Genomic DNA, 26,350 nt, shown 5'->3' on the forward strand with positions numbered 1-26,350 from the left:
GGACTTCTACCTGTTTATCTGTATTCTCCTGTATTTCTTTAAGGGAGTTATTAATGTCCTTCTTAAAATCCTCTACTAGCATCATGGGATGAGATTTTAAATCTGGATCTTGCTTTTCGGGTTGTTGGGGCATCCAGGCCTCACTGTAGTGGGAGTACTGGCTTCTAATGATGCTGAGTGGTCTTGGTTTCTGTTGGTTAGATTCTTACATTTGCCTTTCACCATAGTAACCTCTGGTGTTAGATGTTCTAGCTGTCTCTGTTTGGAGCTTGTTCTTCCTGTGAGTCTGTTACCTTCTGTCAGCACTCCTGGGAGACCAGCTCTCTCCTGAGTTCCTGTTTCAGAGCACTCCCTGTAGGCCAATTCTCCTCTCGCAGGAAAGGTGCACAGAGGACTGAGAATCAGCTCCACCTCCTGGCTGAAGATGAAAACCTAAAGGGTGTGTTGGGGTGCCCTGGACTGGGCGAAGTGGGAGTGCTGGGTTCTGATGATGGTGAGTGGTCTTGGTTTCTGTTAGTAAGATTCTTACGGTTACCTTTCGCCATCTGGTAATCTCTGGAGTTGTTATAGTTGTCTCTGTTTAGAGATTGTTCTTCTGGTGATTCTGATTACTGTCTATCAGCAGACCTGGGAGACAGGCTCTCTCCTCTGTGTTTCAGTGGTTAGAGCACTCTCTGCTGGCAAGCTCTCCTGTTACAGGGAAGGTGCACAGATATCTGGTGTTTGGACCTCCTCCTGGCCGAAGAAGAAGGCCCAAAACAGGACCTTTCCCTGTTGCTGTGTTGCTTTGGCAGGTCACAGAAGCTGTCAGCTTCTGTGGTGCACACACTCACCTGTGCAGACTAAGTTCCTAAGTTCTGCTGAGTCCCAGAACCAAGATGGCGCTCCCTGCTCCTGAGGCAGAGGGCTCTCGTGCAGGGCGGACTCGTGTCCTCCCCGGCTGTGGACACTGTGCCCCTTCTTACAAGTGGGAATAAAACACCCATGGAAGGAGTTACAGAGATAAAGTTTGGAGCTGTGATGAAAGGATGGACCATCTAGAGACTGCCATATCCAGGGATCCATCCCATAATCAGCTTCCAAACGCTGACACCATTGCATACACTAGCAAGATTTTTCTGAAAGGACCCAAATATAGCTGTCTCTTGTGAGACTATGCCGGGGCGTAGCAAACACAGAAGTGGATGCTCATAGTCAGCTATTGGATGGATCACAGGGCTCCCAATGGAGAAGCTAGAGAAAGTACCCAAGGAGCTAAAGGGATCTGCAACCCTATAGTTGGAACAACATGATGAACTAACCAGTACCCTGGAGCTCTTGTCTCTAGCTGCATATGTATCGAAAGATGGCCTAGTCGGCTATCACTGCCCATTGGACTTGCAAACTTTATATGCCCCAATATAGGGGAATGCCAGGGCCAAAAGAATGGGAATGGGTGGGTAGGGAAGTGGGGGGGTATGGGGGACTTTTGGGATAGCATTGGAAATGTAATTGAGGAAAATACGTAATAAAAAAAAAAAGTAAAAGAAAACCCAAAGGCACCCTGTCTAGGAAGCTCTGTTGCTTCTGTGGCCTGCATGCTCTCCTGAGAGGACCTGCCTCAGAGGGAACCCAGATAGAAAATGGAGATCTCACCTGAGTCTTGGGGTCAGAGCACTCCCTGTAGGCCAACTCTCCTCTGGCAGGGGTGGGTCAAAACATTTTTATTGTCATTTTTCCTCATGGTTTTTTTGGTTCTACTATCCATGTGTATTTCTCAAAGGACAGAGTGCACCAACTGCCCTTTAATTTATCCTATAATTCTAAACTCTGTGTCACTGAAACACAAAGCCTTTTTAGTGGGAACATTTTTATCTTAACAATTCATCTTTCTCTTTTGGGATAGTGCCTACTGTATCCAAGGATGTCTTCTGATTCTCCTTTCTCTACCTCTCTGATTTAGGATCACAAGGTGCTAAGGACTGAACTCAGTGTTCTGTGCATGCTTAGCAAACATTCTACTAAGTGAGCTACATCTTCAGCCTTGATTTTTGAAGTAAAAGAAAAACTGAAATAGCGTAATAGTTATATAGTCCTAAAGGTGGATCTATCTTTTTTACTTAGTTCTTTTTTTTTTTTTTTAACAATGTAAAGCAAGTATTATCTCTGTTTGGGAGGAGAAAAACATACCTCCTTCTCTGTGCATGTGTCTCTTATAAAATCTCTTTCTGTGTTTGTGTGTGTATCTCTCTGTGTGTATGCTTCTTATAAAATCTATTTCTGTATACGTGTTTGTGAAATAAGGTAAAACACTTAAGTAATTGAAGAAAAAAGAATTGACTTTCTACTTTTTGTTCCACTTTCCCTTCACTGAGTTTTCTCACAATAATAAAACTGCAAAGAACACCCTCATACTCCAAAATGATTTTCATAATGATTAGTATATCAACATCTTATTATCTCTTTTATCTTGTCACCAAACAGATGTTTCATCAGTTCTGGGCAGCAAGCAAAGAATATTTTAAGGGATTTGACAAGGATTTGACTTTGTATTTAAAAAAAATGCTCCAATTACTTTTTAAATGGTGACACAGTAGGAATTACAACCATCCTGTCCATATGGGACCCATTTAGGAACATCAGCTTCCTCCACACTTAATAAGACTGTCCTATCTGAGAGGTCTTACCTAGTCTCTTAGTTAGGCTATTTGTCTTTGTCTTTGCCCTACTTCTGTTTTCTAGGCAGGCTTGACTGTATAGCAATGGTGCCATGGGAGGAGGCATCTTGACCTTTCGGTAAAATGATCATACCCTTTGATATTGGGAGGAATGCATATTTTTCTTGAGTCTTTTGTGAAGAAAGTTATAGGCAGCAGTGAGATATTTGGAGTGCCTTGATGATCCAGGTACTACCTGTGCTTTTTGGGTAGTAGGCCTGTGCATAACATGGGGCAAATTTATGAAAGAATGACTTCTCCCATGAAAGTGTGAGGACTCCAGTTTATCCAGTCAGTCCAGCATACAATGAGAGAGAGAGAGAGAGAGAGAGAGAGAGAGAGAGAGAGAGAGAGAGAGAGAGAGAGAACCTAAAGTCCTTCCTGAGATCTCTATGTTTGGTTTAATGAATAAATCAATAGATATCTTCCCCCCTTCTTTGCTTCAAATCGATATAATTTCTGTTGCTTAAAGTTAATAGCCCTGATCTGTCTGCAATTGAATTTTCAAAAATTCTTATCTTCTAAGGAGAGTTCAATCTGTAGCCAGAATTGGCCATCAGGTGCATATTATCGGTAACTCTTGTTTCAATTATTTTTGCCCTTGGGCAGTAGTTAAAAAATTCGTTTCTGAAGTATGGCTCGATACCAGCCAATTAAGCACCCCATTTTAGATGCCTAAATGATTTTCTTCACTAGGTTTTCTAGTCTTTTACAGTTCCAAATGCTGTGAGTAAATAGAATAGACAAAAACACCAGTCTCCAAGTGTTGTCATTAACTGTTTCCATCATCCTCATTGTCAACAAGAACCAAGCATCATGGGTAAGAAACACCCCTATTTGTGTTTTTGTCCTCCCACATATCCTCTTTTGCCTTCCTCTCCTTTCTTCTTCCTCACACTTTGTTTCTGTGACAATGGAAAGAGGTGCTGAGGGAGAATGAAGTAGAGGAGGGTCTCTGGCATCCCTTTTAAACGGCCCTGACAAAGTGGATGGCAATTTGCCAGGTTCTTTGTCTGACCCAGTGATTAAGCAGTGGGGGTAGTGAAGTTGTCTGGCTCCCTGTTATCATGCAGGTCTCCCTGTTTTTGTATGGAGTAAACTGATAGAAAGGCCTCCTGGATCAGCGGTGTAGCATCCTTAAGTAGCAGTCTTAGACATATGGACACCTCCCTTTTGGTTCTGTGCAATGAGTTAGTGAATATTCAAAAAGATCATCTCAAAACATGCAAAGATCCAGTGAATACTTGTATACAAGTTATGTGCTGAGAAGTTCTTTAGTCAAAAATGAAGTAAACTCTGGCACAAGAATCAATGATATCAATGGCATGAATCAACCCTTTCAGGGTTGTGGAGATGGTTCAGTTGGTAAGATGCTGAGTTCAATTTCTAGGACACATGTAAAAAACAAACAAACAAACAAACCTGGCCACATTAGGGAGAGAGCAGGAGTTAGATAGACTCCCTTGTAGGGAGACAGATGTGGGAGGGGCCATCACTAGGTAATAAATGTGGCAAATTTCCAAGAGTGCCAGCTTCTTCCTCAACCTCCTGACTTGAGACAAAAGCCCATGAGCTCTTATCTCCCACCATCTGGACCCCTGCTCACGGACTGCCTGGAGAAGGACATGCCACCCAACAGTTGTGGACCAAGCACCCATCTTACCTGTCTTCAAACATTAAATTAGAGGAGGAAGACTTCAGAGGCTTCAAAACTCCTAGGCCTCAAGAAGAGACTGGATTTTTGCTTTCTGAGTCCCTCCCATGAACAATGCATTGCATGCATTGCAAAGGGTGTGTGTGTGTGTGTGTGTGTATACTTTTTCCTGTGTTGTGTATGTACTTCCTCATCTGCAATAAACACCTCTCTTCAACTACTGATCCTATCTGCGGCTCTTAAGATTCCTCTGCTGCTATCTGTTGCATTTTAGATTTTTCCTGCTTATTAATTCTTTAACTGTCAGAGAAAAGGAACCTGATCAAGACCCCTAGGCTGTATCATTTATAGACTGTATCAGTAGTATACACTTGAAATTCTAGCCCTGTGGAGACAAAGACAGACGATCTAATGTTTGGACTTAATGGCCTGACAGCCTACCCTAATTGCTGAGCTCCAGGCCAAGGAGTGACTCTACTTCAAAAACAAAACAAAACAAAACAAAAAAACTATGGTTGATGGTACCTGAGGCATACTACCCCAAATTGTCCTCTGTCTTCTACATGCAGACCCATGATGAACGCATGTGTACCTCTCTGAACATGCACATTGACAGACACACATGTGCACCCACAAAGATGTGCTTGTATTCCTATACTACCTATACTAATTTATGATTCTCTAATTTTTGGAAATGATCTTGAATTAGGGCTATTCCTTTGCTCATATTGGAAGTCTGCCTCTCCTAACCCTTCAGATCCTTAAGGAAGTAATACTCTCAAACTCAGTGCTTAAGTTGCCAAATGTTCCCTGTGGCTTAGAAGTCCTCTGTTCACTAGTAGGCCACTGTTTTCAAAGATGGCCATTCTTTGGCATGATTTTAAGCCTTTGCCTGGAGTGCTTTGGAAGCAGCCATTATGCTCACTGATGACTTTGAAAAGTTCCAGCTTAGGAACTTTGGGAAGGTCATGAAACACTTGCTCCTCAGGAAGGGAGAGGCTAATTAACATTTCTCAGACCACAGGACAGAACCTACCTTCAGGTGGGGACACATTCCGCAGGACTGACTGTTGCTCACCTCCAGACAAGGGAAGTCCTTGTCACCTCATTCCCTAAAGACCAATCAGTTTAGCGGGGTGGTGGCGGCAGTACATGCCTTTAATTCTAGCACTTGGGAGGCAGAGGCAGGTGGATTTCTGCGTTTGAGGCCAGCCTGGTTTACAGAGTGAGTTCCAGGATAGCCAGGGCCACACAGAGAAACCCTGTCTTGAAAACCAAAACCAAACCAAAACAAAAAACAAAACAAAACAAAAAAACCCAAAAGGGTGCACTGTTCTGCCAATCATATTGTGCCTAGTTGCTGATGCTTTATTCTGCCCCTGGAAACCATATAACAACTCACTGAACAGGAGTTTGGGGTTGCTGCCTCTCCTTCAGGACTGCGATGACCCCAGTGCACTGGAACAATAAATTCCTCTTGCTTTTTGCATGGATCCCAGCTCCACGTGGTTCCCTTAGGTAAGCTAAGGCTCCCTGGAGTCTTACAACTGGATCTCAAGATATTTTAGTTTCCATTCAAGTTCTTTCAGTTTTAGTCATAGCTTGTATCTTGTAAGATACAGGCACAAGGATTCGCTGATTTTTAGTTGTCAGAGGCTTCACAGCCGAGGATGCAGCCTGCCTCCGCTTCCACCAATCCAGTCTATGCATTGCTCTGTAAGCTGGGCAAAACAGAAAACGGTAGAAACAGCCCCGTGAGTTATGTTAAATAAATAGTTTTATTTGAATTTTCTATGCTGCTACTAGGCATGCCACGTGCATGCTCTTTTAATTTAGTGTTTTCTACAGATATCCTTAGTCCATTCTTACTGACAGAAAAGCCCAGGCTCAGAAGAAGTGGATACATGGCCACAGTAAATGGGGAAAAAACTGCATAAAAATACATAAAAAGCTGAGAGGAGTCGTCAGAGGAAAAGTGTGTCCAGGAGAGAAATCTTAAGTTATGAACAGTTTGGACATCTGTGCTGGTTGGTAGCCTGGTTAGAGATATAAGTAACCTCAGTAGAAACCCAGAATTCTGGAGGTAGAACCCTAATTTAGAAACATCTTTCTGTTTTGTTCTTTTCATCCTGAAGAAGCTACTCCATGGGATTCCAGCAACACCATGAGGCAATGGGATTTACTCTCATTACATCGTATTTTACATCTTGCTATAATCAAGCAAGCTCACAATGACCATTCCTGCAGAACAGCAGTCTTTTTCTGTTTATTGATAATTGTACCTCCCCTTTAACTAGTTCATTGTTGTCTTGTTTCTGTGGCTAGTAAAATGAGCCTCTTCCACTATTATTTGGGGGATCTTCCTTGTAATGCAGTGTAGTTTGCAATGCTAGTCCTTGACATCCTGTATGTCTAGTACAGTATTTTACTCAAAAGAACAATAGTTAAATAATTTAGGATGAATAACTCTGGGTATGTAATGTACAACACGATGGTCATATTATATTACTATATTATACAAATACTATATTATCTGACTCATGATTTACAAAAATAGTAAGTCTCTTACACACTTTCACAACCTGTAATAGCAACAATGAGGGGTTAGATGTATTAATTATCTTGATAGTGGTAAATATTATGTAATCTGTATATATTTTCAAATTATACATTACAATTATATGTGTGAAATATATACAATTTTTGTTTGGAACTATATAAATAAAGATGGAAAAGGAGGAATTTTTGGCTATGATGAGTATGCCCTGAATTTTCCCTATTCTATGCAGTAATCACCAGTCATGTGACTTTTAGTACCTGATATGTGGCTAGTATGATTGCTGCATTGAAAGACAAGGTTGTTAAACTCGAATTAAAATTTAAATTCAGAAAACTAATTATGACTAGTAGTTATCCTGATACACTTGCTCAAGTGTCCATTCAAAACAAAATAAATAAACCTCAAATTACGTAACTTAAAGTTACCTATCAATTTGTTTTTCCCACTAGATTCCTGTGATGAAGTGGTTTTTCCCTTCTGTGCAACCATGTGATGCCCTTTTCCTTCTCACCTTACTGAATTATCTTTCTCTCTTTCACCTGTGTTAGCATTTTTCGTCAGTATCTGCTTGCTTCTGGCAGGCATTCAGTGCTTTCTTAGAGAGTGATCTCATAGCAAAAAGTTTTCCCACTATCCTCCACAGTTCACAAAAGCTGCAAAGCAGTGAGCACTTCCCAGCTAGCAGAGTGCTGGCCCCCGAGGGCACAAGAGACAAAGACAACTCTAACTGGTGCTAGTGTAAGCCCTTGTACAAGTATACGTGACTTATTTTTGTTTAATGGATATTAGAACCATGTAATTAGCACTTCAGATGTGTGATTTCATTCATATTACTACTCAATATGGAACTAAACTAGGCATTTATGTTTTAAAGCATCATTTAAATATTATGTTAAATAAATAGTAGTATAGTTTGTTTTTAAAATGGCAGAACTCTCAGAAGTACAGTTTCTATGTAAACTTCTGTAATTAGCTTCATCTACCTATTCCCGTACTCCACACAGGCGCCTGCTTTGGTGAAGTCTTTGTTGGCTTGGTTCCCTCAGCCTTGAGTGTCTGCTCCTGACTTCTCATCTCCACTAGGTAAAATCCTACCATCAACTCCAGATCAAGTCCTCAGAAAGACCCTTGCTGCCTTTCCACCTCCACTTTCTCCTAAAGCAAGCGTCCACCTCCTCAACTTTCCTCCCCTACCTTCTTATCCTTCCTGGGCTCACTCACTCTTGCAGGGCAGCATTCAGCACAACTCTGTTAATTGGCTGCAGAATTCTCTGTTTTGCTCAGTAGACAGAGAATTATCTGAAAGCAGGGGCATTGTCTTAATCTTTTTCATGCCTTAGAGTATCTCAGTTGTCCTAAGTTCTAAAGTGTTTGTCAAGAATGAACACAGGTTTTAATATTAACTCTATTATGTGAAGCCATTTTTTAAATCATCTTCCTTTTTTTTCTCTCATAATTATTGTAATTGGAGGAAACCTTAGCTACCTTAGGCTAGCAAATACACAGGAAACCAAAGGGGAATAATAAATAAATATATGGAGTATGTGTGAAAAATTTCAGTTTTCCAAAACTAAACCAAACTAAAATAAATGTTTAAATTATTTCATATTTTCTACTGAAAAATTAAAAGCAAGAATTTAATTTATTAATATATATATATATATATATATATATATATATATACATATCCTGCATTACTGAAACAAATTGGTTTGTTTATGCAGAAGATGGACACTGTGAAAGTGACAAGTTGGATTCTTTATACCATGTTGGTAGATATTGTAGAGGATCCTTTGACAGAGGTCATATCCGAAATGCCTCACGAGTGGAAGGCAAGGCCACATGCAAGCTTCAATATTGTCTTGATTGGAAGGAACCCAAGGAAGTTTGCTGGAGACTTGCTACAAAATGGGCCAGAAAAGCACTTGCTGAAGCAAACTCTGTATCTTAACACCCTTTGCACTTCCTGTAAATTTGTTCTTTTCCATGAAAACTATATAGTTCCTGCAGGTGTGTACCTGAAAGATGAAGATATATTCCGTTTTCAGCATTCGGGTGGCTTTCTTTGTGTGGTATACTGACTGGTTTTGTGTGCCCACTTGACAAAAGCTGGAGTTATCACAGAGAAAGGAGCCTCCCTTGAGGAAATATCTCCATGAGATCCAGCTGTAAGTCATTTTCTCAATTAGTGAGCAAGGGTGGGGGGGGGCATTGTGGGTGGTGCTATCCCTGGGCTGGTGGTCCTGGGTTCTATAAGAAAACAGGCTCAGCCAGCCATGGGAAGCAAGTCAGTAAGCAGCACCCCTCCATGGCCTCTGCATCAGCTCCTGCCTCCAAGGTCCTGCCCTGTGTAAGTTCCTGTCCTGACTTCCTTTGGTGATAAACAGCAATGTGGAAGTGTAAGTTGAATAAACTCTTTCCTCTCCAACTTGCTTCTTGGTCATGGTGTTTTGTGCTTGAATTCAAACCCTGACTAAGAAATCTTACAAGTTGACTTTGAATGTAGATAATAAGTGTATTTGAAGTTTACTCATCCATGAATGGAACATTTATGTCACATACCCTCTCCCATGCACATGATACCAGCCAGTCAATGTTCCAGATAGATGGGGGAGGTTCTCATGAGGTCCCACCCCTGCTGAAGAGCTATTGGCAGTTAATTGTTTCTGTGGGGAGGTGAGTTGGCTATAGCTGTCCAGCAGCCATGGATGAACTGGGTTACCTGAAAGAGGGGCTGGAAATGAATAGGACAGGTATGAGAGAAGGATGAAGCCAAGACAAAAGTTTCTGATCAAGGCTCAAAGCTTAATAGTCAGCACTGTGTTTATATAGGGAAAGTCTTAGACCCTATCCTTAGTTTCAGCTGGATTGCAAAGCAAGCTCAGCAAGCAGTCTACTCCTGTAGGAAATTGACTCCACCTGGGTCACTAAGGTCCAATCATAGGAAACAACCAAGGTCTATTTAGCCTGCTCACGGCTGGGGGAAGGGTACAGTTGGCTTTCCTTGGGTTTATGCCATGGTCTAGTGGATGACCCCATACCTGTGGACATTCTGGTAGAACTAATTAGACTTATTTGGACTCAGTAGTCTCTCTCTCTCTCTCTCTCTCTCTCTCTCTCTCTCTCTCTCTCTCTCTCTCTCTCTCTGTGTGTGTGTGTGTATACACATGTGTACAAGAGTTAATGAAGTTCAGAAAGGTAAGAATGGCCCCCACAGGCTCACATATTTGAATATTTACTCACCATGGAGTGGCACTATGTGAAATGATTAAAAGGATTAGGAAGTGTGGACTTTTGGGAATAAATGTGGCCTTGTTGGAGAAAGTGTGTCACTGAAGTATGGCTCTGAAGTTTCAAAAGCTTATGCTGAGCACAGTGTCTCTCCTCTCCTACTGCCTGTGTAGCTGGATGTAAAATTCTTAGCTACATCTCTAGCACCCTGTCTGCCTGCATGCCACCATGCTCTAAGATGGAGGAGGGTGATCTGGGAGGAGTTGGAGGGAATGGGTCAAGAATAAAAAATATTTGGCGCACACCTTTAATCCCAGTACTTGGGAGGCAGAGGCAGGTGGATTTCTGTGTTCGAGGCCAGCCTGGTCTACAGAGTGAGTTTCAGGACAGCTAGGGCTACACAGAGAAACCCTGTCTTGAAAAACAAAACAAAACAAAACAAAACACAACCCCCCCAAAAAAAACCCCCAAAAAGCAACAACCCCCCCACCACACACACAAAACACAAAACAAAACAAAAAACTCCCACAAACAAAAAACCAGAGTTGACTTTGAGGGAAATCTTCAGAGATTTGGTCCCTTAGTTCTGGTGGATTTTATTGTTGTTGTTTGGGTTTTCTCAGTCTGCCAACTAAACCCAAGTTGCAGCTCTGAATTTCCATTCCTGTTACTTCCAACCAGTAAGACTAGGCATTGTATCTCTGCATTTGGGTTTACAATGCCTTGGGACAGAGATGGGTCGCATATGGGGCATTTATTGTGCTTTGTTGCTTCTATTTGACGCAGAGGCTCATTTTTCACTCTGGCCTTGGACTCTCTTTCTGTTACCACTTTCCAAGTGCTGAGATTCCAGGTATAGCTAGACTTTTATATCTGGCCTCAAACATTGTTTTCTAGCGCCAAGGAGGAAACTCAGGGCTTTGCACATGCTAGGCAAGTTTCCAGCCATGGAATTATATCCTTAGCCCCAAACATACTTCATTTCATGTTTCCTTTCCTTAAAGAACCATTGCCTTGACTTATGTCCAAAATCTGAACCATTTTTTAGAATTGGTTGGGGGTGGGGAGTAAATACAAATACTATGCACCCATGTGCTCAGATCAACTATTTAACAGAGAATACTTTTCATATTAAATTCCTTATATATACTTTATTGATCCTTATGAGTCCTATAGAGAATCTTTTATTATTCCCATTTTTATAGATGAAGGCTCTGATGCTCAGAAAGTTCTAAAGAAATGCCTAAAGTTGACTCATCTAGGAAATAATACTAGAATCAGAACTGAGGTTGCTTGGCTCTTATTTCTATTATAACATTCTACCTATTTAGCCAAGAAGTCAGAATACAATTACTATTTCTCACTATTATTTTATGAACTAAGTTGTTTAGAGGGAAATGTTGAAGTTATAAGCAGAAGATGATAATTGAGCTTTATAGGAGACTTTTGCTTCTCTATTCACAGATAATGGGTGATCATATATTTAAATAGTGACAATTTCTGGGGTATACCACTCACTACTTATTTTTATTGTTGAGGCTCAAACCAGGACCCTTAACACAGGCTACACAAGTGTTCTTCCAACATCCATGTTCCCCAGCCCAACACAATTTTGCTGTGTACTTATATATTAAAGTAGTCTTAACCCATTGAGGTAACTGGTCTATAGAACCAATTCTTTCACTAAATAAGACTGTAGGTAACTACAATCCACAGAACCTAAATATTTTCTTAAAATTTGAGAAAACATTTATTAGCTATTAACAGAGACTTACTATATATCACCATGACAAACATACACACATACTATACATTTATTTATTTATTTATTTATTTATTTATGGCTTTTAGAGACAAGATTTCTTTGTAGCCCTGGCTGTCCTGAAACTAGCTCTGTTGACCAGGCCAGCCTCAAACTCATAGAGATCTGCCTGCCTCTGTCTGCCAATTAGAGGGAGGACTGGGATTAAAGGAGTATACCACTAACTCTCAGCCGCCTACTACACTTTTAGAAATGGTACCCTTTATAGAATGCATAGATATTGGCCGGGCAGTGGTGGCAGACACCTTTAATCCTAACACTTAGGAGGCAGAGGCAGGCTACATAGATAAACCCTGTCTTGAAAAAATAGATATTTTAAATCTACTAAAGCATAATCTGACCCTGCATAATTGGACTTCATCCACAACTATTAAGGATTAGGAGGTAAGGACTTATTGAAGTAGGTATGGCCTTGCTGGAGGAAATGTCACTGGAGGTGGGCCTTGAGGTTTACAAGCCTACAGCAGGCCCAGTGACTCTGCAGATCTGGATGTAGACGTAACTCACAGCTACTTCTCCAGTACCATGTTTGCTTGTGTGCTACCATGCTCCCAACTGTGATGACAACGGACTCAAACTCTGAACTGTATGCAAGTCTCAGTTCTTTCTTTTATAAGAGTTGCCTTGATCATGATGTCTCTTTACAACAATAGAACTGTGACCAAGATAGAAATTGGTGCCAGGGACTAGGGCATTGCTGTGACAGGTCTGATACTGTTGGTAGAATATGGACTTTGGATTAGGAAAGCAGTTGAATGCATTAAGCAGGGTTTAATATTTTGGTATTTTGGCAAAGAATGTGGCTGCTTTTGCTCTAGTCCTAAAATATCTGCCTGAGGCTAAGTTGAAGAGTCTGGCTGAGGCTATTTAAAGACAGCCTAGTATTTACAGTGTTGTGTGGTTATTTGTGGCCGCTCTTATTGGAAATCTATAATGAAAAGGAGCAAGTTGAGCAAGGAAAAATAAAAAAATGTACAGTTTGGGGAGAAAAGGAACAGCAGGGAGTAAAATGAAGCTAAGTATAATGTCGAAGAAGATTAAAAACTTTAAAGAAAAGTCAGATGATAATGGGAATAAAGGGAGGGGTGAGCTCAAGGTAAGACCTCACCCAGCCAAGATTCTAACTTGTGAAAAGGAATTAAAGAAAAATTTAGGGAGTGAAGGAAATCACCAACAATAGAAAGCTGATGCAGATGTGATTGAACAAGAGGGACAAGTTCCAGCCCTAGGAAGAAGAACTTGGCATCTTTGGTCCTGTGGTTCTGGCTTTAGAGTCAAAGATACAGGAAAGAGGCTATGGAATCTGTACAGCTAGGACAAGCTGCTGAGGCCAGGCATGTGTCAGGGATGACCCCACATAGAGGTACAGAGAGGTCATTGTGTTGAACTGTGGAGGTGACAAGTGGATTGTGTTGGAGATGCTAGAGTTGTGGAATACCTGCCAAGGAATGCTGTTCACAGGGAGTGTAACCAGTCCAAGAGAAAGAGATCGAAAAGTGTTTTGCAGTCAACAAAGCTGAAATAAGGTGGAGATCTGAAGATTCTTTGACGTTAGACATGGAGATGCATGGAGAGTTTGGATGTTTTCCCCCTTGTTTTTCAGTCTTGCTTTGGTCCAGTATGTGCTCCCTCCGCAGCCCCTTTTATATTGGTCATACATATTCTATGTCATTGTATGTTGAAAGTATGTGGTCTGCTTTTTTAATTTTGACTTTATTGGAGGTTATGGTTAAGAGATAGCCATGAGTCTCAGGAGAGACTTTGAACTTTTAAACAATGTTGATACTGTGATAGACTATGGGATCTTTTGAAGTTTTTGCATTATGATGTGGCTACAAGCCAATGAGGGGCAGGGAATGGAATGTGGTGGTTTGAATAAGAATGATATCCATAGGCTTGTATTTGCATGTTTAGTCATCAGAAACTGGCATGGTTAGAAAGGATTAGGAGGTGTGGCCCTATTGGAGGAAATGTGACACTAGGGGGTGGGCTTTGAGTTTCAAAAACTCCAGTTAGGCCCAGTGTATCTCTTCCTGTGGCCTCTAGCTATTTCTCTTCTACTGTGTCTTCCTGTTTGCTGTCATGCTTCCTGCCATTATGACCATGTGTTAAAACTCTCTGAAACTTAAACAAGCCCTAATTAAATGCTTTTTCTAAATCAATTGCCTTGGTTATAGTATCTCTTTATAGCAATAGAACATTTACAAGGACAATGTTTGTGTGTGTGTGTTAGATTCAATAAGACATAAGAAAAAAAAAGGTTATTAAGAAAATGACAGAAGGGAGATATATGGGCTATGTGATATTTGTAGCAACACAATCTAGGCAACTCCTCAGTAATTTGGTCTCAAGTTCTTTGGTGGCATGACTCTGATATTATTGTCATTGTAAAGCACAAGTTTACCCTATGATAAACTCGTCAAAATGCCCAGTGGCTCTAAGGTCTGGATTTTAGGCCAAACTGCATATCCTTCCATGAGTTGAAAGACTTTAAAGTGATCAACACTATACAAAAGTGTAGGTGAGCTAATAACCAACTTCTGCTTCCTTCAGGTATTCAACAGGCTCCTTCGAACTCTGCTCAGATGATGTACAGGAGGAAAAATTCCTGAATGGGCTATAGACTGGGTATGCAGGAAGCTGCAAGGCTATGGACCCATATGCCACCACTAAGAGTTAAATTTTATTCTCACCCCTACCCCAATTTGTTAAGAAGTTTTGGAGAATTGATTTGAGACAGAGAAAGCAGTGGTTGTGTATCAGGGAAGAAGGAAGACAAGTTTTCTGTGTCTTTTCACTTTAATTCCATGTCAGACTTACTGCTATGATATTTGTACCCTTGGCATCTGTTTTTACCTTTACATAGTACTTAGCTATTTAAGAGCTGAGTGTGGAGCACAGAATCTAAGAGGTTCCACCCATCTATGATATGAGATAATCCAAGGTCTTTTCTCACCAGCAGGATTAGAGTTTTATACCTTGAGCTAGTTAGGGTTACTATTGCTATGATGAAACACCAGGACCAAAAGCAGAGGAAAGAGTTTATTCGGCTTATACTTCCACATCATCGTCTATCATGGAAGGAAGTCAAGGTAGGGGCTTAAACAGGGCAGGAGCCTGGAAGCAGGAGCTAACACAGAGGCCATGTAGGGGTCATGCTTACAGAGTTGATCTTCATGGCTTGCTCGGCTTGCTGTCTTGTAAATCACAGGACCACCAGCCAACAGGTAGCACACCCACAATGGCTCAGGCCCTCTCACATTAACCACTAATTAAGAAAATGCTCTACAGGCTTGTATGCCCAATGTTATGAGGGTATTTTCTTAATTGAAGGTCCCTCCCCTAGGGTAACTCATGTGTTGAATTGACATAAACTCGTCAGTACCAGCCCGTATCTTATTTCCTCATTCTTGTTTTCTCCCTTCTTGACTCACTGGAGATTTAGAACATTTGGATTTTGCAGTTCTTCTGGAGAAAAGATTATATATATATATATATATATATATATATATATATATATATATATATATATATATGCAGGCTCAGAAGTGCAGTCAAAGGATTGAGTAGCGATATGCCAAAAACATTCAAAAGGAATCTAGCCAAACATGAGGAAGAGGGCATGAAGCAACCAGTCATTTAAGTAAGACACTTGAAATGACAATAAATGCTCTTTTAATAGAGATATTCTTACTGAGATTTGCTGCCAGGTCCAGCTGAAGTGAATTTTACTCATGTCTGCTATATTTGGTCATTCCCCAAGGGCAAATTCATTGCAATCTATTGGAATTTTATTATTCACAAGGTTACAAGCCTTGTTCTTGTTTGTAGTAATTCTTCCACCTGTCCTGAAAATCTGGGGTGAATATTCTAGAATGAAAAGTCACTAAGGAAGGCATGGGGTGATGTTCTAATTATAAAATGGAAAATGTTCCAAGCTGGGTGGAATTTTGTAGAAAGGGGCCCTGGGGACAGTTCAGGTAGAAACTGGGTTTGACAGATACTTAAATATAGACAGGAGAAGTTTTGTACATTTCTATCTATCCAATTTTTTTTAATGACAAGAACCCCTAATATGATACAAAGGAATGACTTCTTTTTGTGCCACCCATGGCTCTTTTGTCCCTCTTTTCCCTGTTTTGAGAATACATCGTCTACTTTTGAATGTTATTTGTCTCTGAACATCCTAAACAGATGTTTTCATTTGCTAGTCTTTAGAGCATTTGGATTTAGTGGCAGTATCAATGTGCTTTTGTGTGAACAAATATACCTGTTAAACTTACTCAATGGGATCCATTCCCTATTCTGCACTGAAGTGGGCAAACCATAAATGCATATCATTCTTGTGGCAAGATCCTTGCCCAGGCAATCTAGATTAAGGGGCATCTGAAAAAATTTCCAGAGTCAATAACTGTTTGAAATGCAGATCAATAGGTATAAGGAATGTCTGGGATAAGGTCCACTGGGCAGAAAGTGGGCTATGATTTCAGGAGCTAACAAAGTAATTTGTTTGACAGCTGGAGGACCTTGAGGGAGCCATCAGGCCCTCTTGATGGGTACTTTACTTCATTTAACTCTTACAGTGCCATGGGCAACTCAGGAGTAGCCTTGTCCTAGAATTAAAAAAACAACTTTCTAGGATCTCTGTTATTTTCACTTTCCTTTCCCTGTGCTCTGTTGCCTAAATGGAGTTATTTTGGGATGACTTGGTTTGCTTTTCCCAATTCTCAGCATGCATTTTTAGTGAGAAACTGTTTTTCTTCCTTTTTTCCTCCAGGTCCATTCTAGATGAGCATAGTTGTGATATTTAGGGTGTTTAATTTGTAGCCTGGACCAACAAATTGTCTCTGGGTTGTGCCTCTGTCCCGGGCCCGTGGTGCTGGATTCTGCCTCCGCAGAAGCAAGAGGAATCCTCCCCAATTTCACATTGAGGATGTATCCACTACTGCACTTAATAGACAAAAGTACCCACCACCAATCACAGCATCCTAGACCAGGGGCCTCTTTGGATGCCAGGAGGAGGGTTGGGGACACCAAGGCACCTCCGGAGCGCCCTCTGGCGGGGAGCAGAGCGTTCATACCACCCCCACCCCCCTCTGCCGGCGCGGCGCCCCCGCCCGGCGCTCCAGGTTCACTCTTGGTTTCTCACTCCGTGAGACACAGACGGCAGCTTTCTAAGCGAACCCGGCGCCAGCTGAAGCGGCGCCACCACAACTGCCACCGCCAGGACAAGCCCTAGGCACTGGGAGAGAAGACGAAACCCGGCAGCCCCGTTCCTCTCTCTGCACGGTCCTTGCAGTGGACCCGGCAGCTCCGGGTCCCCGCCGACCCCCTTTGCAGCCACTTGGCGGGGTGTGCCAGGACTTGGTTGCAGCTCCAGAAGAGCCCGGGCGGGAGGTGGCAGCGGCCGGGAGAGAGGGTGTGCAGCCAGGACTGGGTAGCAACCCGAGAGCACTGGGCTGGGAGGAGGCGGCCGGAGCCCGCCGGTGTCTCCCGCTTCGTCACTTCGCAAGCGGCACCGCCTCCCCGGGCCGGGGCCGCTTGGCCGGGTCCTCTGCGTGTTCCCGGGCCCGGAGCCCGCGCACTATGTTCGGGGCAGCGTTCTGATAGCCATCCACCTCCGCCTCCGCCGCGATGATCCCTCCCGAGCCTCCGCAGCCCCAGCTGCAGCCACCACCGCCACCAGCCCCGCCGAACCATGTGGTAACCACCATCGAGAACCTGCCAGCTGAGGGCAGCGGCGGCGTGAGCCTGTCCGCCTCTTCCCGGGCTAGCATGCGCCAGAGGATCCGCAAAGTGCTGAACAGGTGAGCACAGGCTCCCAGTGGGAACACCAGGGACGGGCACTGCAGGCGCCTAGCCCGCGGTCCCCTTTCTCCCTATCCGACGTGTCCCCGAGGTCCTTTGGGACTGGGTCCTAGCTAGGGGAGAGAGCCAGGGTTCGCTCTCTTTCCCTGCGCTCTCAGAGAGGCCGCGACAGCTTTGTCCTGACGCTGGGATCCCCCAGTGGTCGGGTTGCAGGCAGGTCCGGAGAGCGAGTTGGAGAAAGGCGGGGTTGTTCTACCTGCAGATGCCCTGTGTGTGTCCATCCTCACGCCTCGCATCCTCACGTTGTATCACTTCCCCTTTGCGCTCTTATCCCAGCTTTGCGCTTTGGGGATACCCCCACCCCCCCACCCCAACATGGCCCGGGTGGAGGCGGGAAGGCCCCGGGCTGCGGTGATGGCGTGGAAGTCGCCAACCTCACGCTGTCTTTTGCTCCGCCCTGGTGGCACTGATTCCCCTCCCCAGGGGCATAAGGTGAGGATACCCCCACCCCCAAGCCCAGACAGAGGGGGAAACACTTCTGCCTGACATTCCACTCGCTGTGCAGACTCTTGATGGCTTTGGAGTAAGAAAAAGAGGCTAGAGGCCTGGGCCAGACATGAACAAAGTGCAAAATATTGCTCGAAGGGTGTGTGAGAATCAGGTGCCTAGTTACTCTACTCCAGACTGCCCTGGCCTCTCTGCTGGAATCTACGTAGTGGGTTATTAAGGACAGACATGTTTTAGGACGAGGGTACTATTGACAAGAAAGTAGAATTTCCTGTAGTACCCTCATTTAGCTCTGATGTGAAAGGGACTTTTGCTACTTAACTAACTTAAATGATTGGCGAGCTGATAGACAAAATCCACACAGCCAGTTGTGAGAGTGTATCGTTTTCAGGGCTTCTGTAGAGTAACCCTTCCGATCGCATTATTCATACAGGTTTCTGTGTGGTACCGTTTTCTGGTAAAAGCGAGTCCCTGATCACTCACTTGAAACTGGGTCATAAAGCTTTGCCGAGAGTACAAATATATGTAAAGAAGTAACTTGAAAATATTTTTACTTGGAGGGAATGGTTGCATACAATTAAAAAATTCCTTGTTAAGATCTAATGATCAACAATAACTTATTTATAGGCATTTCTATTACCAAACAAGATTTCACTCTTCAGTGAAACATAATTTTGCAATAGAAAGACCAGTTTTTACCTTATCATTTGTAGCTTTGGCTAACACACCCCCAAATATTGCATTTAAAAGACGATTTTAAAATGATGAAAAGCAAAAGAAATAGGGAAGATAGTGTGTACTCTGTGAATACTTGCCGTTTTAAAGTCGCAATAATTTAAACAGAATACAGTCTTAATTATTAAATTCTTATTTTTCTCACCAAAGTAGAAAACACCAACGCTATCGTTCACTTGATATTTTTGAGGTCGTTCTGCATACATAATGAATCCTATTGCCAGGAATGAATAATTTACAGAGGTAGGTTTGAAGGGACTTGGGCACTCCTTTGCCTCTACCTAGCCACAGGGTTTGCAGCAGAGATATTTATCTTCTCTGGTCTTAGGCTCTTCATCTGTGGAATGTGTTTAGTGACACCTGTCTGAACTCTCTATCATATCATGCTTTTAAGAATTAGATAAAACTGAAAAAATAAACTGTGGAAAATGGAAAGTTTTAAATATCTTTTATTCAGCTCTTTTTTTTTTTTTTTTGTCTAAGACAAGTTCAAGAGCCACATAGGTAAAGAAAGTAAACTCATGGCTTTCATGGGTAGTGCATTGCATTTTACTGAGTCTTATGTGAGCCTTCTGTGGCTTGAGTGGCATTATTTTCTATGTACAGAAGGAAAACTGAGACTTAGGTCTGGTTAATGACATTTTTATCTCAAAAATATGGAATGTGACCCTAGGATATAACATCTAGACTTAAACAAAGCAAATTCTTATTTGCCTCTCAAACTCTTCAAACATTTCAGAATCATTCTTTATATTATAATAACTTTCCTCATTCCTGAAGAGATAAGGGCACATTGTTCTTTTGAAAAAGGGCATCTTTAAGGAGACTAAAAAAAAAAAATTGAAAACACTTTAAAAATTGTGGTGGAATAATTTTGTTTGCATAATAGATTTGGGTTTTGTGACAGTATTGTTTCAACAAGATTGGTAGCAACTCCAGATCGACCAGGCTCCTTCCTATTGGTCAAGTGTGATTGGTGGGAGTTGGCAGTGCTTAGATATTGTTCAGCTTGTTAAACCATCATAGAATGATGGCTATGAAGTCAACTCACTGGGGCCTAATCATAAGCATATTCATTTATTTAGTTACATCTCAAGATCTCATATTTTGCCTCCTTTCCCTTCTCTCTCCCTTCACCCATGTTGCCTTATTGATACAATGTTGTCAGCTGTTCCTTTTCATCTATCCCTGATGTGAAGAAACTTCACTCCTAAAAGAGATCCATTCCAAATCCACAAGCTCCAGCCAGTATAAAGAAAAACAAAACAACAAAACAAAACAAAACAAAAACCAAACCTGTCTAACATTTGATATTAATACAGAGAATTGGCAGAATTCTGTCACTGTGAGAGAGGTCTCTTTGTTTCCTGACAAGAGGGGAGATCTAACCATCTTTTTGGGAATATCTGAGAGACAGGGTGGGGAAATGGGGAAATGGGGAAATGGGGAAAAGGGGAAATGGGGTGGGGACTTTATAACTGTAGGTAGATAAGCCTAGTAAACTGCCTATTCTTGGTCAGAGTTACTTGACAACCAGAGAAGAGGATGCAAACACATCAGTTGTCTGTCGATACCCTGCCCACTCAGGGACAGTTAAAGGAGTTACACTACTAATTGATGCTTAACTCATGGTACTCAGAATTAAAACAGAATGAGAACAATACATGAACATCCATCTTGCAGAACTGTGCATCAATTTCTTTCCTTAGTGGAGCACCATCTATTGACTTTAAACATGCACAGAGCTAGCTGCCTGCATTTTATATATGAGAATTAGGGCATCCCACTGATGGTCTTGTCGCCTTCTGAATAGCAATTGGAATATCATACTATACAAGACTTTAATGAAAGAGGAGATGTTGGATCATTGCTTTTGCTTTTTTCTTTTTAACCAGTTAATAGCATGTACCAAATTCTTTTTTTATTCAAATTATTTTGGAGACAGGGTGCAAGAAATAGAAGATGTTTTAAATCCTGGAGTATTGACAATTTCTTGATTTTAAAGATGCAAAATTATGCATTGATGTAGATAGACAAAGAAACATGATGAACTGTTTTTCACCTACTTTTTGTTTTTATAGAACAATAGCATTTTGTTATCCTGCCACAGACAAACAAGATACAAAAACAACAGCAATAAAAAAGACACTTCAAGGACAACAGTTGGTAATTCTTTCAGAGAAACTGCTGACCAAGTAGATTTCTTTGAAACACACTGGAGTAGGCACTAGCTATATATTAAAGTACCAAAGAGTTTCTTTTGAAATGAATACTTACTAAAATATCCCTTTGAATGAGTCCTTTGTACATGCAAACTTTTATAGACCTTTTCCTACTTTGACATCATGAATTCCTAGTTTGGGGTGCATTTTCTTCTCAACAAAAACAGTTCCTGGCCTGTGTGGGATAATGAAGCTATCTGTAAGTTTTGAGTCTTGTAGTGGAGGTGTTTAGTTATTAGATGAGAGTATTGATTGGTGTCTTGGACTGTCTTAGTTTTGGTTTAACTGCTGTGAACAGATACCATGACCAAGGCAACTCTTATAAGGACAACATGTAAGTGGAGCTGGCATTCAGTCCATTATCATAGTGGTAGGAGCATGATAGTGTCCAGGCAGGCATGGTGCAGGAGGAGCTGAGAGTTCTACATCTTCATCTGAAAGTCACTAGGAAAAGAATGGCTCCCATGTGGTTAGGAGGAGGGCCTCATTGCCCATCCCCACAGTGACACACTTCCTCCAACAAGGCCACACCTCCTAATAGTGCCACTCTCTGGGTCAAGCATATTCAAACCACCACATGGACCATTCATGCATTTGGAACTGGTTAACTGGTTTTCTTTCTTTCTTTCTTTTTTTTTACATTTAATTTAATTTAATTTTTTTATAGTATATATGGAACTGGTTTTCAACTTAGATTTATTTTACTAATTTTCAAGCTATGGATGCTTTTGCAAGTTGTAAACCAAAGAAGACAGGGAAATTGGTAGAGATCTTGCATGAAATTCATGCTGAAGTTGGGTAGTTATGATGTAAGATGAGTCAATACGAATATACAGTTTTTCTGTATTACAAGGCAGACAGAGCAATTTTTTTTTTAGATTTTTTTTAGGTATTTTCTTCATTTACATTTCAAATTATATCCCCCAAACCCCATATACCTCCCCCCACCCTGCTCCCCAACCTACCCACTCCTGCTTCCTGGCCCTGGCATTCCCCTGTACTGGGACATATGATCTTCACAATACCAAGGGTCTCTCTTCCCACTGATGGCCGACTAGGCCATCTTCTGCTACATGTGCAACTAGAGACACAGCTCTGGGGGAGCGGGGTACCGGTTAGTTCATATTGTTGTTCCTCCTATAGAGTTGCAGACCTTGTTAGCTCCTTGAGACTTTCTCTAGCTCCTTCATTAGGGGCCAATAGATGACTGTGAGCATCCACTTCTATATTTGCCAGGCATTGGCATAGACTCACAAGAGAGAGTCAGGGTCCTGTCAGCAAAATCTTTCTGACATATGCAATAATGTCTGGGTTTGGTGGTTGTATATGGGATGGATCCCCACGTAGGGCAGTCTCTGGGCAGTCTCTGGATGGTCTTTACTTTCGTCTTAGCTTTGAACTTTGTCTCTGTAACTCCTTCCATGGGTATTTTGTTCCCCAGTCTAAGAAGGAGCAAAGTATCCACACTTTGGTCTTCCTTCGATAGAACAATTCTTAACTCATGGAATGATTGCCTAGAAATAAGGTCTTTGCCTAAACATTGGATGGATTAGATCCAGACCATGAAGACATAATATAATGTAGACAATCCTTCTAATTAAGTTAGAAGTTATTGACAATGAGGTTCCAACTCAAGCTGCTTCTTTTAACACATGTCAAAAAAAACATGAGGAAGCTCAGCTCATAGTGAGGACATTAGACACAGAATATCTCAAAAAGAACTGGGTGGTTAAAAGCAAACATTTATAGGATCAGTAGTAAATACAGGGTGTCTGAAGGATACACATAATTTTAGGTAAAAGGATGAATTAACTTTTGAAATGATACCTAGTACTTTTATATATATGCGCACTGTACTTGGGCAAATGTTCATTAAAAGAAAATTTGGTTTACCTTGGTAAGTATAATGCATTACATCAGAATAATTAATGTCTAATTAGGTAGTCATGCATCTGCATAACTTTTTTGACCTTTTTACTTCATTAAAATCTGTTAGCACCATAGGGCCATCCAAATAGATGCTAATTCCCACAATTCACTGCTGCAGATGTAGATGCTATAGGCAATTGAGCTGTGAATTGAACTAAATACGCTTTAAAATATTTTCTTATGAAAACACCCTATCTTATCATTGATCACATGGGTGATCAATTTGTTTTTATACTATTATATATTTATTATTATTTTATACTATTATGTATTATTTGCTTTCTATTGCTATGACAAACCACTTTGATCAAAACCAGCTTATCAGAGGAAAGGATTGATTCAGCTTACCCTTCCAGGTCACAATCCATCATTAAGAGATGTTGTGATAGAGACTTAAGCAGGATCTGGGACAGAAGCCATGGGAGAACTATGTTTGCTGGCCCATTTTTTTTTTTGGTCTTAAGTTCAGTTAGATGTCTTATATAGCCTGGGGCAACTACATAGAGCTGGTATTATCAACAGTGGGCTGGGACCTTCTGCATCAGGTAGCAATCAAAACATTGCTCCACAGAGGTACTCATGGGCCAGTCTGGTCTAGGCACTGGTCAGCTGAGGTTCCCTCTTACCACTCGATCCTATGTCATATAAAGCTGACAATAAAGGCCAACCAGGACAAATAAGTGATTCATATTAAACTTCTTCCCAGACATTTTGGACTTGCACAGGAGCACAGGAGCTACTTGAATGTTAAGAAAAGTTAAAGGAAATATCGGGAAGGAGAGTATAACTAAATATGCTTTAAAATATTATCTTATGAAAACGCCCCATCTTATCACATGGGTGTAATTTGCTTTTATAGTATTATTTAATATTTAGAATAATTTTTTTCTGTCAAATTTAAATCCTAAACTTTCTCTCAAAAGTATTTACCAGTACATGATTATGCAAAATGCCGTAAGTACCATTTTGCAGGTTTTGACATCATAATTCCTACCATGTTTCACTTTAAACAGATTAATTAGGTGGACCTACTTCAACAGGAAAAATAATCTTTTTTATGAGTGTTATTATTTTTGTTTTTCCACTTATTTATTTGTTCATATGGGGGTGAGGGAATGGGCTTGCTATATGGTGCACATGTGTTGGTAAGAGGACAACTTGTGGGGAGTCAGTTCTCTCCTTCTAGCCTGGGTGTTGCAAGATCTAATTCAAGTTGTCACTTAGCAGCAAGCCCCTTGACCCATCGATACTTTTTGCAGACCCTTACTAAATTAAAACGAAACAAACAAAAACAAAACATGCTTATTTTACCTGGAATTAGTGGCTATAATTGCTATCATTCGTGCCTCTGGGAAAACACATAGTATTCTATCTGTTGATTAGGTTACTCTCCCTCATTCATTGATTCATTTATCCTATCTGTTATCTCATTTAATGAGTATTTATTTGGTTCCACTGTCAATAGGACTTTGATATAAGTCAGTGGTGGTGGTAGAAAATAGTTAAAAATGAAAACAAGAGACAAACATACATCACGTCTCAGAATAGATTTTTAAATATATTTAGTTATTTTTAAAATTTTTATGTGTATGTGTGGTGGTTTGAATAGGTGTATCTCCTCCCAGCCCCCAGACTCCTGCGCTTGACTGCTTGGCTTATGGGGATTGGCACTATTAGGAAGTATGGCTTTGTTAGAGGAGGTGTGACCTTGCTGGAATAGGTGTGGCCTTGTTGGAGGAAGTATGTCACTGTGGCAGTGGGCTTTGAAGTCACTCAAGCTACGTCCAGTGTGGCACATAGTCTCTCCCTGCTGCCTTCAGATCAAGATGCAGAACTCTCAGCTCCCTCTCCAGCACCATGGCCAGATGGTGCCATATTTTCCACTATGTCTGTAATGAGCTAAGCTTCTGAAACTGTAAGCCAGCCCCAATTGAATGTATTTCTTTATATGAGTTGCCTTGGTCATGGTGTCTCTTCACAGTAATAAAACCAAAACCCTAAGACAGTCTGAGTAGTCTGTTTGTATGTATGTATATGTACCACTTACATTTCCACTGAGGTTGGAAGAGCGTGCTGGAATTTCCTGGAATTGGAGTGTTATGAGCCAACAAGTGGGTGCTGGGAATCAAACCAGGGTCTTTTGCAAGAATAGTACATGCTCCTAACCATTGAACAATCTGCCCAGCCCCTCAAAAGTAGATTTTTAAAGGCAATCTAACAAAGAGTTTCCTCCAGTTAGAGGTTTTGCCCTTATGGAAAGCTTCTCTGGAAGACCACCCACACAGTCACTTGGAGTGCACACTGCCTCAGGCTGCAGATCTTTCTTCTTTCTGTTTCATTTAGGACTTAAATATAAAAATAAAGAACGAGAATTAGCCATTAGTGTTCATGTGAATTCAAAGTATTAGGAGATGAAGAACCAGTTTGAATTCCATCCTGCTGTTGAGTAAACAGATCAAGGTCATTGCTATACAACTCAGGAAAATGGAGTTTTCCAGCTGGGTGTTGTGGCACCCAGGAGATGGAGGCAGGAGAATCCTGAATCTGAGGCTAGTCGGGGCTGTACAGTGAGTTCTAAGTTATGTAGTTCTTGGCTATGTAGCTAGACCTTGTCTAGAACTAACAAATAAGACAACAACAAATAAACAAAACCCCTAAACCCAAACAACAACTAGAATTTTCTGAAAATATTGATGGGTGGACAGTGCATAGGCAACTCTGTTGGCATGGAATATGTTTGTGTGTTGCAGACAGGAGAGATTTCATATATGATCAGACCACACAGATCAGTCGGTGGAAAGACTGGATACTTTGGTACATAGCATGATGTAATTGAATGAGACTATTTGAGTTAAAATCAGCATTTATTTGGACGGTGGCTTCAGTTCTTACATTTTGTACTACAAAACATATTTTATACCACAAAGCATTATATTATGTGCTTTTCAACTGTTTGCTGTTGTTGTTTTCTAAATGGCAAAAGGCACTGATGTGGTCACCTCGCCAAGTGCTTTGTCAGACCTCAGAAGAGGGAGATGGTAGCAAGTGAGGTGGATATTTGCCCTTGGCATTGAAAGATAAGTAGGGACATTCCTAAGAACAGAAGGAGACAATGGATGAGTTGTGTGTGGAGGTCAAGGACTGGGGAAAGGCAGGAATGAAGTTTCCTATGTGAAGACATTATAG

At 41.4% G+C, this 26,350-nt stretch overlaps 1 protein-coding gene across 2 annotated transcripts in view; it reads left to right on the top strand.

Moving 5' to 3' along the window:
- Positions 1-433: 433 nt before the first annotated feature.
- Positions 434-26,350, top strand: part of Slc35f1 (solute carrier family 35 member F1) — a 465,583-nt gene continuing 439,666 nt past the window's right edge. Inside the window, exon 1 of one of the 2 annotated variants that reach the window (XM_085842809.1) lies at positions 434-493. Coding sequence is in view for 1 of the 2 variants with exons in the window: in XM_021174621.3 (XP_021030280.1) it covers positions 17,598-17,770 (173 nt within the window). In the remaining variant the exon portion in view is untranslated. Of the gene's footprint in view, positions 494-17,090; positions 17,771-26,350 lie in introns of those variants that run through there. The other variant, XM_021174621.3, reaches the window with a different exon arrangement.

The sequence above is a fragment of the Mus caroli genome, unplaced genomic scaffold, assembly GCF_978045245.1.
Source record: "Mus caroli unplaced genomic scaffold, Mus_caroli_1 scaffold_9, whole genome shotgun sequence".
NCBI lineage: Eukaryota > Metazoa > Chordata > Mammalia > Rodentia > Muridae > Mus > Mus caroli.